Genomic DNA, 13747 nt, shown 5'->3' on the forward strand with positions numbered 1-13747 from the left:
CACACATGTATACACAAACACACACACACACACATATATATATATATATATTGACAGTCACATATATACATATCCCTGCACCGCATACACAAACATAAATATATGTATATACATATATATATATATGCACGTATATATATGACCCAGAATCAATAGCCCTTACAAAAAGTTTGCATGAATCACTTTCTTTTCCTCTGTATATTCTGTGGCAAATTGGGCCCTTAATGAAAGATTTTTGACCCAGAAAATGAATATAGTTTTCGGTAGAGAGATAGATGTTTCTGAGGGTGGTTGCCATTCTCTGCGCCAAACTGAGAAACCAGTGATTTCATCTCCAAAAATCAACCCTCGTTTGGACGTGTGCGTTTTGCACACTGTATGTATGTGCACGCGCATGCATATATATATATATGTATATCGTCACATTATTGTTCATTGCCGCTACCATCACCATCGCTTCCAAGTTCCAAATTTTATTGAGAATGTGATGATAAATTATCATTACGCACACATACATACATATATACATATATATACACACACACATATATACATGCACACAGGCGTGCGCACACACACACACATATATATATATATATATACGCACACATACCCACCGCCGGCAACCATACCCGCGGGCGGGGGCCCTGAAGGTTGCCCCTGAACCCCTGGGTTCGGGGGCTTCAAGGTGCCCTAAACCTTGGGGTTCGAGGCGTCTTCAGCCTTTATGGCCCCTGCTGGCAGCTGGATATGTGCGTGTATATATATATATATGTATGTGTGTGTATATATATGTGTATGTGTTTGCATATGAGTTGTATATGTGAGTATGTGTGTTTGTGTATCCATATATATGTGTTCTTAATTTTGCACATTTCTTTTATAAATCTTGTCTTTATATATTTACATTTGTTCCAAAAGATGAAATCACTCATCTCGGGAGCCTCCACCCCTGGCCCGACAGAAATGTGAGAGGAGATTAATCATGGTGACTTAACCAACTAACAGTAGCTAGACCAGTGCACACTGCGCACAATGAGCCCCCTCATTTGAGACCATATTTAAATTGTTCAGCTTGAAGATGTGTTTAAAAGATAACGGTGTAAAGATAACTGTGATTGTGTAAGGGGGTATTTTTAGAAAATATTGACTTCAAAGAGTTTTTAACATGGCTGTAAAAAGTAAAAGAGAAAAAGTAAATTTTTATGGACTGTGAAAAGTAAAAATACCACTGCAAATAGAATATTTCTATCAAAAAAATAACAAAATTACCTTTTTATTTTTCTTTTCAGTCTCTCTCCTCCATCGCTTCCATGTCCATTGCCAGCGTGTGGTTTTAGCGACAAAAATTTAAAAGAAACTGACGCAGCAATTGGGCCAAAATCTACTGGGCTTGGGCTAAAACATTTTTGGGCTGAGTTGGGCTCAAGGCATCTGGTTGTCGTGTAATTTAGCCACTCTTTAAAGCGGCAGCGTAAATCATAATGGATGATTAATTTTAAGAAATTAAAATTATTTTGTGTCATTGTTGTAAAAGAAATTAAAATATACGGATCAATTTGTTATTAAGTGATTGAGCCTACAGTTTAGGGGTGAAACTGCAATTAATCCGAAAAAACTTGAACCAAACCGGTCTGGTTCTTGGTCTTGACCCTAGAAGAAGGCCTGCTTCTCCTCACTCCTCTCCCGCTCAGACGCACACCGCTCCGGTGAGGGGCCTGGGACTTTTCTCCAACCGACACCGGCAAGCAATCAGCGGCTGGAAGCAGCTCCGACGCCGGAATTCTCTTGCGTTCACCGGGTATTTCACGCTTTCTCTTCTTATATTCCAACCGAGGTTACTTTGCGCGTATATGTATTCGTATATCTGTATATTCATGCTTGGAGACAGTTGGAGTGCTTTGGCTTTTAGGTGTTTTCTTGGGTCAAATTACTTGCTAATTCGGAGAGGTTTTATTTAATTTCACTGTACATGAATTGTCTATCGAGTAGTCTTGCTAATTTGTTCCCTTTGTGCGGATCTTACGATGGGCATGGATTCGTTAAAACCTGAATGTCTAATCCAGGAAACGCGTATAGAGTCCGTAGATGATGAAATGTGCACTGAGTCCTGTGCGGCTTGTGTTTCAAAGTGTTTTTTTCTTTTTTGATGGAATCTATAGGTGTATGTGTTCCTCTAGTTGTAACTAGAGCTACGTGATTTTACATTGGTTATGGGTTATTATATTTTCGGAAGTACTATTGTACATCAACCTTCTTTTTTTTATTAAAATTAATCATATGAACTGTTCAATGGATTCAGCTCAGCTGAAGAACTGAACCATTGCACCGCCTTTGCTGGTGCAATCATTAGTATGATAACTGTTACAGTCGGTGACCTTGGTGTTAGTACATAAGCGTTGCACGTGAATATTATGCAAAAAATTCCCGTTTTTGGGATCAACTGACATGACCTCCTAGGGAAGTTTTTGACTGTGTAATGTTTGTTTAGGTACCAGTAACTCGGACTACATTGGTATATTTTGTATCTCATAGTTCTAGTATCTTGTGTAATGTTATACACATATTTGATTAGAAAATTCTGGTTATGAAAAAATCTGTATTTCATAATTTTATTCCAAATGTTGAGTAAAGGCTTATGTGTTCCTAGGGTCAAGGCCCAGGGTTCATTGCCAGTCCCACTCCCGTGTGAGGTGTGACAATTGTTTCTTTTCATTTGTTATTTGTTCTGTTCATGTGAATGGTGTTGATACAATTTAGTTTTGTGGAATTTTGGCTGCTCGGGGTTTTCTTTTCTCTTGCTTTCTGAATGAAAATTAATGTTTTATTTTCTGTCACCAGGGATCTTCTGTAAGCTTCATAGTGGTTCAAAAGACATTGTTTTGAAATACTTGAGAATGGACTTTGAAGTAGAACTGTCTCGCTTCAAACTTGTTTGTCAATCGCCAAGCAAGAGAAGGAGAACTTCTCCAACCAACATCAGTTCTTCTTCATCGTGTCAGGTTTTGAGTGAGATCTGTGCTTCCTTGCCGACTTTAAAGTCATCTGATTTTTTCACCAAACCTTCCTTGATAGAGTTGGCCACTAGAGAGCTCATTAATCCAGGATATTGCTGTCAGGTTAAAGATTTTACAGTTGGAAGGGTTGGTTATGGATGTGTCAAATTTATGGGGGAAACTGATGTTAGACAGTTATGTTTAGATCAAATTATTAAGTTCAATAGGCATGAAGTAGTTGTGTACGAGGATGAAAGTACCAAGCCTGTAATTGGTCAGGGCCTTAACAAGCTGGCTGAAGTGACATTGGTGGTGCAAATAAGATCAATAACTGACTATGGTGAGGACCGATTAAGAGAAGTGGCAAGGAAATTGAAGCTCAGCACGGAGAGACAGGGTGCATACTTCATTTCATTTGATCCATCAAATGGTGAATGGAAATTCTTGGTTCACCATTTTAGCAGATTTGGTTTGACTGAGGATGATGAGGAAGATATCACAATGGAAGACATGACTGAAGAAGTGCAAGATCCCATCGAGATGAATGGTGGTGCAGTTTCAGATATTGATGAAGAACCTGCTATAGCAGATCCAACTCTGCTGTCACATTCTCTTCCTGCTCATCTTGGGCTTGATCCTGTCAGGATGAAAGAAATGCGAATGCTGATGTTTCCTGCAGAGGAAGATGAGGCTGAGGATTCAAATGGAAGGTTTTCACATCGGAAGGTACCATACAATAAAGAAAACATGAGATCTCCATTACAGAAATCTGCTCAAAAGATGATCCATGGGTCCAGTCCCACTGTGATACAAAAAAAGCCTCTAGCTTTGCTTGAGTACAACCCTCGCAATTTGGATCTGAGTTCTCCAGGAAACATTTTAATGACTCAACAAAATAAAGGTCTCTATCTGAAGACAACAAAAAGGGATGGTTTTAAGCTGGACCTCAAGCATGAAACACCAATTACTGGAAGTCACTCTCACAATGTTGTTGATGCAGCATTGTTCATGGGCAGGTCATTTCGTGTAGGCTGGGGTCCTAATGGTGTACTTGTCCACACTGGTGCACCTGTTGGCAGCAGTGATCCTCAGAGGATGTTATCTTCCGTAATCAATTTGGAAAAGGTTGCAATTGACAAAGTTGCCAGAGATGTAGATAACAAAGTTAGAGAAGAACTTGTTGATTTATGTTTTGGTTCTGCGCTAAATCTTCACAAGGAGATAAACCATGAAACAGAAGAAATCAACGTTGGCTCCTTCAAGATAAAGCTTTTAAAAGTTGTTTCTAACCGATTAATGCTTTCTGAAATTTGTCGGAGCTATATAGGAATTATTGAAAAGCAGTTAGAGGTTCCTGGATTATCTTCTTCTGCTCCTGTGGTTTTCATGCACCAAGCAATGGTCTGGGAATTAATAAAGGTTCTTTTTTCTGCTAGGGAAATATGTGGACAATCAAAGTCTGTGGAAGCTGACAATGTGGAAGACATGATGCATGATAAGAAGGAAGGTTCTCCTGAAGAAGACTTAGAAGCACTTCCATTAATTCGGAGAGCAGAGTTTAGTTGTTGGTTGCAAGAGAGTGTTTGCCATCGTGTGCAAGGAGAAGTAAGCTCTTTGACTGAGTTGAATGATTTAGAACACATGTTCTTACTCTTAACTGGACGTCAGCTGGATACGGCTGTGGAATTGGCTGCTTCTAGAGGTGATGTGAGACTGGCATGTCTGTTGAGTCAGGCTGGTGGATCCACTGTGAATCGCAGCGATATTGATCGGCAGCTTGATCTTTGGAGGGTCAATGGGCTGGATTTCAATTTTATTGAGAGGGATAGAGTAAGGCTCTATGAATTACTTGCCGGTAATATTCAAGGTGCTTTGCAAGGCATCAAAGTTGATTGGAAAAGGTTCCTAGGTTTGTTGATGTGGTATCAACTCTCTCCCGACTCTTCATTGCCCATTGTGTTTCGTACTTATCAACAGCTCCTTGATGCTGGAAGGGCTCCATATCCCCTTCCAGTTTACATTGATGAAGGACCAGTTGAGGAGGCTGTCAATTGTTTTAAGGAGGAGCATTTTGACCTAGCATATTACCTTATGCTTCTCCATGCAAATGAAGAAGTTGAATTTGGTTATCTAAAGAAAATGTTTAGTGCTTGTTCTTCAACTTATGATCCATTTGACTATCATATGATCTGGCATCAGCGAGCAGTTTTAGAAGCAGTTGGTATTTTCCAGTCTAATGATCTGCATGTTCTCGACATGGGACTTGTTTCCCAGCTTCTCTGTCTAGGACAATGTCACTGGGCTATCTATGTGGTGCTTCATATGCCCTACCGTGATGATTTTCCATATCTCCAGGCAACTGTTATTAGGGAAATCTTGTTCCAGTACTGTGAAGCCTGGACTACACAAGAGCAACAGCGTCAGTTTATTGAGGACTTGGGCATTCCTTTAGCATGGTTGCATGAGGCAATGGTAAGTAATCATGTCTTGCATATTAGTGGCTGTTAATGTTTGCCATGCTACCAAAGAAGCACAGCTACAGATAAGGACATTGAGGCATACTTGGACATATGGTGATTTAGGAAAAATAGGATATGAAGTACATAAACTCATCAAAAACAAATCCTAATACAATACATATATGCAATTCAATAGCATCACTCAGCAGCCAATATCAAGAAAAAAAAAAAAAAAAAAAAGAAAGACTACTTTTAAATTGATCTACTTCAGTGGAGTTATCACCATTAGATGCACTATGTATGATGTCTGACACATTTTAATGTGTAAAATGAGTGATCACTGTTCAATGTGATATATGGTGCATTTTGAATGTATTTAATCTGTTCGACAGCTATGTATGCTGAATATGGATATAATATACTTCTCAAAGTGTGTGTGTGGTCCACATGTGCAAACCATTTTGGACTATATGTGTTATAACATGCTACTTGGGACTACTATTTAGACCTGCTAGGTGGGGTCGATTATATGAATTCTAGACCTCTAGCTATCTCTATTCGTGATCACAACCTCTATAAGATTGTTATATCCTATGTCACATGCAGTGTTTTCAAAACTGCTAAGCACATATAGAGCTAAGGCCTATGGAGCTTAAGCACAAAGTGAAGCGAAGCGCATATAGATGAAATAAAGAGTACAAACTTTTATAAACATACAAAATATAAACTATTAAAAAAGCAATCATTGAGAAAACTGAATAAGAATGAGGGTTGCAAATTTAATAAATGACGAGATGCCATTTTTCATTATATTTTATACATGTTTGCAAGTTCATAAAATCCTAAAAAAAGCATAAGGAAAAAAAATCATCACTATTTTACACCTATCCCCAATTAATCAACCCCTAATTTATAGCAATCCCCAAACAATCAACCCCCAATTTACAATCAATCAACAATCCATTATTTACACCAGTCAGGAATCAATCGTCAATCTCTAATTTACAACAATCAATAATATATTAGCAATCCCTAAATTCCCTAATTTACACCTAACTACATGTTTCCATAAATATTTTTTGCTCGTTAAATGCAGTTGCTTCTTCTTTTTTCATTTAAATGTATATATGATTTTATCAGATCTTAAACAGTTTTTCTAGGATAAGGTTTCTATTCAAGCAGTCATATCACTACAAAAATTTAAACATGTTGTTTGATAAAAAAAAAAACACGAAACCAAGTGTATTTCTAAAGCGTGCTTTAATTGCGCTCAGTTAATGCTAAGTTTCACATGCAAAAGCCCCATGCATGCTGTGCTTTGTGCTTAAGCATGCTTTTTTAAACACTGGTCGCATGTGGGTCATGTTTAGACATCGCAGTAGGTAGAGAGCTTTCATTGCTAACATGCTAGGTATAAAACTCAATTGATTTTCAGAGACCTCAGTTTTTCTCAACTTTTGCTCATTTATCGTCTGGTAAAGTTTCATGGTATGGCACATTTAGCTTGATCCCTCAATAATTTTCACTACTTTGAACACCTCTCTATTCTTATAAATAGGCGCTAAACTTCTATTGTTATATTATCTGGTCGAACTACTTTATTATTCTTTATATTTTTCATAGCTTGCTTAATTTTGTTTGAGAAAATACGTCTACAAAACATGTAGTTTTTTATCTTTTTGGAGTTACTAAGATACATTGATGTAACACTTGTTTCTTCACCTTTATTGAATAACTTTGAAATACTCTTTTTATCTCTTCTTCATTGCCCCCTCATTTACTTACACTTTTTTGATTTTATCTTTATGCATTTTCACTTTGCTCAAATCTTGTGTTTTTCTTTTTCTTGCTTTAGCTAACACACACACATTAATACATTATATCTTCCCTCATCTTTTGTGTCAAGTCAGTGTCATGTCCCTAGGAGCAATAGAGGGGCAATATTGTAATAGGAATATAATAGTTGTTAAGATTACAGTTGTACAGTACATGGGTGCATGGGATGAGGCTATAAATAGGTCACTACTGTAGGAGGGTAATCTTGTTTGAATTGATAATTGAATACTTTCATTTCCCTCTCTTGAATCCTCTCAATCTCCCTCCAAATTCCCTCTAATCTCTCTCTTAATTTCCCTCTCTTTCTCTCGGTTCTTCCTAATCTCCCTCTATGTTCTTTTCTTCCTTAATTTTCCTTCCATTTCTTCAGATCTAACTCTCTCAATTCCTCCCCAGTTACCTCTTAAACCTGCCATGAACCCAGTGGTACAAATTTTCACAAACTTTTGATTTTGCTTTACTAATAGGTTTATTTGCTTTCTTTTTTGCCAAGTTATTTTTCTTCAGGTTTTCTTTGTCATGGCATATATGTAAAGTCTTATAGCAAGCACTACTAGTTTTTATTTTTATTTTTTTATATCTCTTTTCACCACCTTGACTCTTTTTGTATGGAGTTTTTCCCTTCAGGAAAAGAACAAGAAAAGACTGGAACTGCCATAAGCTTTAACTTTCCACAAAATTTCTTTTTGGAGAAACTTTTATAGTTGATGCTTCAATTGATCAACTTGTACACTGCTCGAGTGTGTATGGGTGACTTATGCTGAATTAAATAAGTCACAAGCTGTTTGTGTGTTGGTTTCTTTTATTTTAATTTATCTTACCTATAAACAAAATAAAAAATCTGACTATCCATTTCTGTTGGTTGAGGTTATTAGTTCTCTGTAAATGCAGGCTGTGTATTTCAATTACTATGGGGATTCTCCAAAGGCCCTTGAGCACTTTCTTGAATGTGGAAATTGGCAAAGGGCACACTCAATTTTCATCACTTCAGTTGCTCATTCCTTGTTCCTGTCAGGTAAAACCTGTAACTTGTGGATGGAATTTCATATCTACATCCATCACTTCTTGCTGCATTTGTGGGGCATGGTGGTGTGTACTTTTTCTGGTCCCTCCATGAGACAGGAACTTACTTTCTGCCTAATTATAGATACAAATTCTTATAATTGAACTATTGAAGGATGTTATTTTTGGGACACATACACATGATCATAATGAGACTTTTGAGACCCAACTGGAGTGTTCTGTGAGTATGCAGATATGTATAGTCAGAGATTGATCTCCTTTTTCACTTTCTGGTTTTACGTGTTTGACATTTTCTCCTGGATTAGGAGCTTTCTTTTTCATCTGTTATCTCACTCCATTTCGCTGCTTCAGTAATTTGAGTTCATTGCAAAGATTTCCACTTTTTTCAACTTTTTAAGTGCCAGTTCTCTTTTGAAAGTAGTCATTTGAGAATGCGGAAGGCAATATTAGATTATTGATTTTGAATGTCTTTAATCCAGAGGTATGACAGGACAATTGCCTTGTATGTCTACCATTTTTTATGATGATTTGTGCTTTAAATATCACTGCTTGGATATCCATATGCCAATTTGCAAGAGGGACACTTGTGAGATAGCCAGTGGCACGTTTGATCACATTGAAAGGGTTTGCAAAGGATTGAGCACTTGGCTTATAATATAGACCAATGCTCTTAACTTATTTCTGCAGTTTGTATCTAAGGGCCCCCTATTTTACATCTCACTAATAACTCTTGTACACACGAATGAACCATCTTGCCCATGCCAAGAGGGAGGACTAGGTGCATTTAGATCATTTGCATTATATCAAGTGATTTTACAATCTTGTAATTTTAAGGATGGTGTCCTGCCTATATACCCACATGTGGGACGAAGTATAGAGGTAATTTGCATTGTAAGAGTAATTTTGCAGTCACATAATTTAGTGGCTAAGGATGGAGGTCTTGCATGGCACTACCTCCTGAATGGCATTTTGACTACATGCAGGTGGTGACTAGGAGATAGCCACTTCATAGTCACTTCTCTTGGGAAATGACATGTAAGAAAAACTTTATCTCTGATAGATATAATCCAACTTGGATTCTATATCCTAGGTGGTTCTATTCTATTCTTGGTAAGAAATGTCTGTGTAGATTCTACAATACTCTGTAGATTTGAGGGTTTATTGGAATTTGAGGACACGAATCCGTCATCAACTTCAGAATTGCCCCTCTTTCTTTGATTAAGCTGCTCCATTCTTCTTCCAGTCCTTGTCAGATCCTTAATTAGGTGTTTCAACATATTATTAGCTTCTCCACTACTGATATGCACCAATATCACCTTCTACACTGGTGAAGAACATTCTTTCCCCTGTTCCTCTACACTGGCCCAGGTGGAAACATGATGGGGTTTTCAGCAATAAATTTTACTGTGATAAATTTGAAAAACGATTTTGGAACACACCATGACATGCATTTCTCTGTTGTTTTGGTTTTAATTTATTTTATAAATGCGAAAGTGTTTTTAGAAATTAATGTGGACCAATTCTGTTATGTCCTAGGGTTTGGATCTGCCAGAGCATGGATTAGTTATACAGGTTGATGTTTTATGAACAGCCAAAATCATTTAAGTTGCAGTGTGATATATGGGTTTATTTATTTTGGATTTGAGTGCTCAACAACATCCATTATTTTTGTGCCTGATAATTATTTTCATCTCCATTCAAGTAGTCATGCTTTAGCTTTATTGGTGAATAACAATATTGTTATGGTTTTTAGACTTTCTGGATTTTCTAGATTCAGTCACTGGTGGAAAGGAAATATTTGATTGACTGTTTTTTTGATTGGTTTGGGTGTTGCCATTGTTGAAGATTTTAACTTCCCTTGCATTTGGCATTCTTAGAAATGAACATGATGATTTGGACTATGGTTTACTTAAGTCATATGAATTTACTTGTCTGTTGATGTTTATATATATAAATATTCTCTTCCTAATACTATGATGATGATTGCCATTGCAAACGTTATTATTCTACAGCCAAACACTCAGAGATATGGAGGCTTGCAACTTCCATGGAGAAGCACAAGTCAGAAATAGAAGATTGGGACTTGGGAGCTCAAATTTATATTTCATTTTATGAATTAAGAAATTCCTTACAGGAAGATAACAATACAATCAGTGAAATGGTAAGCAAACCATCTAATTATATATTGGCTGTAGGTCTAAATTCTATTAAGATTGCATATTTTCCTTCTGATATTTTTCATGCAGCAGTTGTAGCAAGATAATATCAGTGCCAGTCTTTTAGACATTATTAGTTGCTCCAATTATGGGGCAATTGTGATCATGAGTACTAAAAATTAGGCAGTCGCCATCAGGATAGAATCTCAACAGTATTTATGAATGCATTCAAGTAGACTACCTTGGACAGTTGGACATTGTTTTAGGACCTTTTCCTTTACCGTTCTTCTTTAGGTCCTTTTCCTTTATATTAAAGTGTTTTATGTATGCATTGAAATTTCTATTTTTTGTTCTGTGATATGTTCTTTATGCTCTTATCAGACAGGAAAACCTATTTTTTATACTCTTGCATTCTGTGGTGTTCCTCTCCAACTTAGTAACATGGTACCAAAAACATTGTGTTCCTTCTTGCAGGATACTCTTAAGAGCAAAAATGAAGCTTGTAGAGACTTCTTTAGTCAATTAAATGGGTGTTTGGGTGTTTGGGGCAGCAGATTACCAGTTGATGCGAGGTATGCCTTGCATTAATCTAGTTGCTCAGATTGTGAGAACGCAATGCACAGAAATTTACAGTAATTTGAGAAATCTAATGTGCACGTCCTGAACAAAAATCTGTAGAACTGGCAAGTATTTTTAAAAATGGCTTAATTACACTTTTTACCCCTACAATTTACACTCAGTTGCTTTAGTCCTAGAACTTTGTTGTGTCAGTCAACACTTACACTTCAGGTCATCTTTGACATGGTCCTTCAGTAACGTCCATTAGGGTGTGTTTGATAGCATGAAAATTCTATGAAACATGTTCCATTCAAAAAATTGAATTTCATCTTTGTTGTTTGACACATTATATTTTTCATGGAATTGAATTCTATGGTACAACTATTAAAACATCATTTGGTCTCTTTTCCATGAAAAATGGTGGTTTTTATTTTCCATGCAAGTTAAAAAATGTTTTCTTTTTCAACTAAATGCTATCAAACACACTCTTAGATTTTTTTATGAAAAAGGATCACGCGCCTAGCACACTACTCAATGCACCCTATTCCCTCTAGAGGGGGCAATGTGAGACAAAATGAGAAATTGTAGAGAGACAAAGCAAAAATTGGGAGGTGCAAAATTTGAAATACTGAAATGATAAAATTGAATTAGTTACTAACTTTTATGTAGTATTAATACTTAACAAATAGGACTAAGAAAATAGTTATTAATAATTGAACAAAAATATAAAAGATAAGATAGACTAGTAATAATTTTTTGTCATACTAATACTCATATTTAAATTTTAGTCAAAAACTAATAACCAATTAATATTAGCTGGCCTTGTTATAGATTAATCAAAAGCTAATATCCATGCTAATAACCAATTAATAATTTTTGGTCATACTAATATCCATGCTTATCATTTACTCCAAGTTAGGCGTGTAACACGTTTTTATGATCCCTGGACTTTCCCATTTCATTTTGGATAGTGACATTGATTTTTGCGTCCCAGGGTGGCATATTCGAAGATGTCGGAGGAGATCAGCTACTTGCTACTTTCCGACAGTGGTGAGGGTTCGACACGCGAGACTCAGTTAAGCTGCTACGACACGATTTTTAGTTCGCCCATGCCCGAAGATCTTAGGTCGTGTCATTTACAGGACGCAGTGTCATTGTTTACATGTTATCTCTCAGAGGCAACCTCGTAAGCCTTTCTCTTCCCCTCATATTATTAGAACAATAGACGTTTCATAATTGTCATAGTAAGTAAAAGCCCAGTTACCAGAGTGTGCTTGCTTGTGTTATAGTGCAGAAACCGAGTTGTACTGTATCGGCATTTTCCTTGTTATGTTCAGCTTAATTTCGTATTTTATCTTTGTAATTCTGGAAGCTAAAATGAAGCAAGGGATCCATCGTTTTATTTACCATTGGAGAAGTTGAAACTCTATATGCTGTCACGTCTGCATCTTTTAGGTTGTGTTTGAATAAGGTAGCCCTTGGGTTGGGTTGGGTTACCCACGGGAAGCAGTGTACTGTAAAACGAGGGAGTGCGGTGTAAAAATAAGAGGTAGGTAAGAGGGAGGGGTGTAGTAGTATTTGTAGCAGCAGCAGCAGCAGCAGTATAACTAACACGAGGAGTGAGTTTAGTTAGAGTTCTAATGTTTGTTTAGGGTGTGGGTAAGTATAAGACGAAGAAGGATTTGGATTTCAGCGTAAATCAAGAGAGGTGTGATGTGAACGGATATGGAAAGTGTCCCATCGGGGCCCGCAGATCATACCAACGTGGGAGAATCTCTATTAATATACGCATTTGTTTGTTGTCGCTTTTGAAAACATGTCCTCCTTCCCTAGTCTTTTCAATCACTGCTTGTGCCCCAAATAGACATTTTTTTCATCTAAGTGTCTTGGCATGTTACACATTTTTTTGGGGGTCTTTTTCTTTTCTATCTTTTACTAACTTATTTTTTCGTGCCATCAACTCTCTTCACACACACCAGCGCAAATAAAATATATTAAAAAAAAGGAGTAAATTTCACTTAAAACTCCTTGCAGGCTAGGTAATTTCCACTCAAATCCATCTGATTTTTGTTTTCTTTTTAATATCTAAGGCCTTTCTGATTTATTTTATTTTATTTTTTTTAAAAAAAAAACTTCATTTGTTAAATTAATATTAATAGTTAAAATGAATTATTTTTGATAACTGTATCTGAATTATAAAAAATTAAAATAACTTGTGAGGACTCAAAAACCTTTTAACTTTGGAGGGGGGCTTTGAAAGAAGGAAAAAGAAAAAGGAGGAAGGCCTTACCCTTATTAAAAGCTACAAAACCCAACATGAAATCTACTGAAAGCAATCCACACCATAAAAGATCCCAAGTGAAAATTTTATTCAATTCAAATTATAACACAATATCTTTGACTCAATAAATTAGGTAAACAATTAAATCAAACTGTAGATTTTATCCATCTGCCACTCAGTTTCATTCCCTATTAAAAAGTCCACAAACTAAATATATATATATATATATATATATTCTAGAGCAATCCACACCTACTGTGTAATCATAATAGGAAAAGGAAGGAAAAAGTTAGGAGTGAAAATCTTTGCCGCAGACCCCACTCCTCAGACGTCTCTCTCTTTAATCAATAATATATATGAATAGATCAATCAACTAAATCAATTCTGCAACGGAATCCTCAAAGGGGCCCTCGCCCGCCCCCTCTTTCTTTTTTGTCC

The 13747-nt window shown here is 36.6% G+C and overlaps 1 protein-coding gene across 1 annotated transcript; it reads left to right on the forward strand.

The window, feature by feature from the left end:
• Window positions 1-1602: 1602 nt before the first annotated feature.
• On the forward strand, window positions 1603-12437 carry LOC127795304 (nuclear pore complex protein NUP96). The gene is made up of 6 exons (XM_052326903.1): window positions 1603-1801; window positions 2842-5468; window positions 8183-8306; window positions 10327-10475; window positions 10945-11042; window positions 12023-12437. Exons 2-6 carry the CDS (start codon window positions 2898-2900, stop codon window positions 12216-12218), a joined length of 3138 nt encoding a protein of 1045 aa, XP_052182863.1. The 5' UTR covers window positions 1603-1801; window positions 2842-2897; the 3' UTR covers window positions 12219-12437.
• The last annotated feature ends 1310 nt before the right edge of the window (window positions 12438-13747 follow it).

This window comes from Diospyros lotus, chromosome 2, assembly GCF_014633365.1.
Source record: "Diospyros lotus cultivar Yz01 chromosome 2, ASM1463336v1, whole genome shotgun sequence".
Taxonomy (NCBI): domain Eukaryota; kingdom Viridiplantae; phylum Streptophyta; class Magnoliopsida; order Ericales; family Ebenaceae; genus Diospyros; species Diospyros lotus.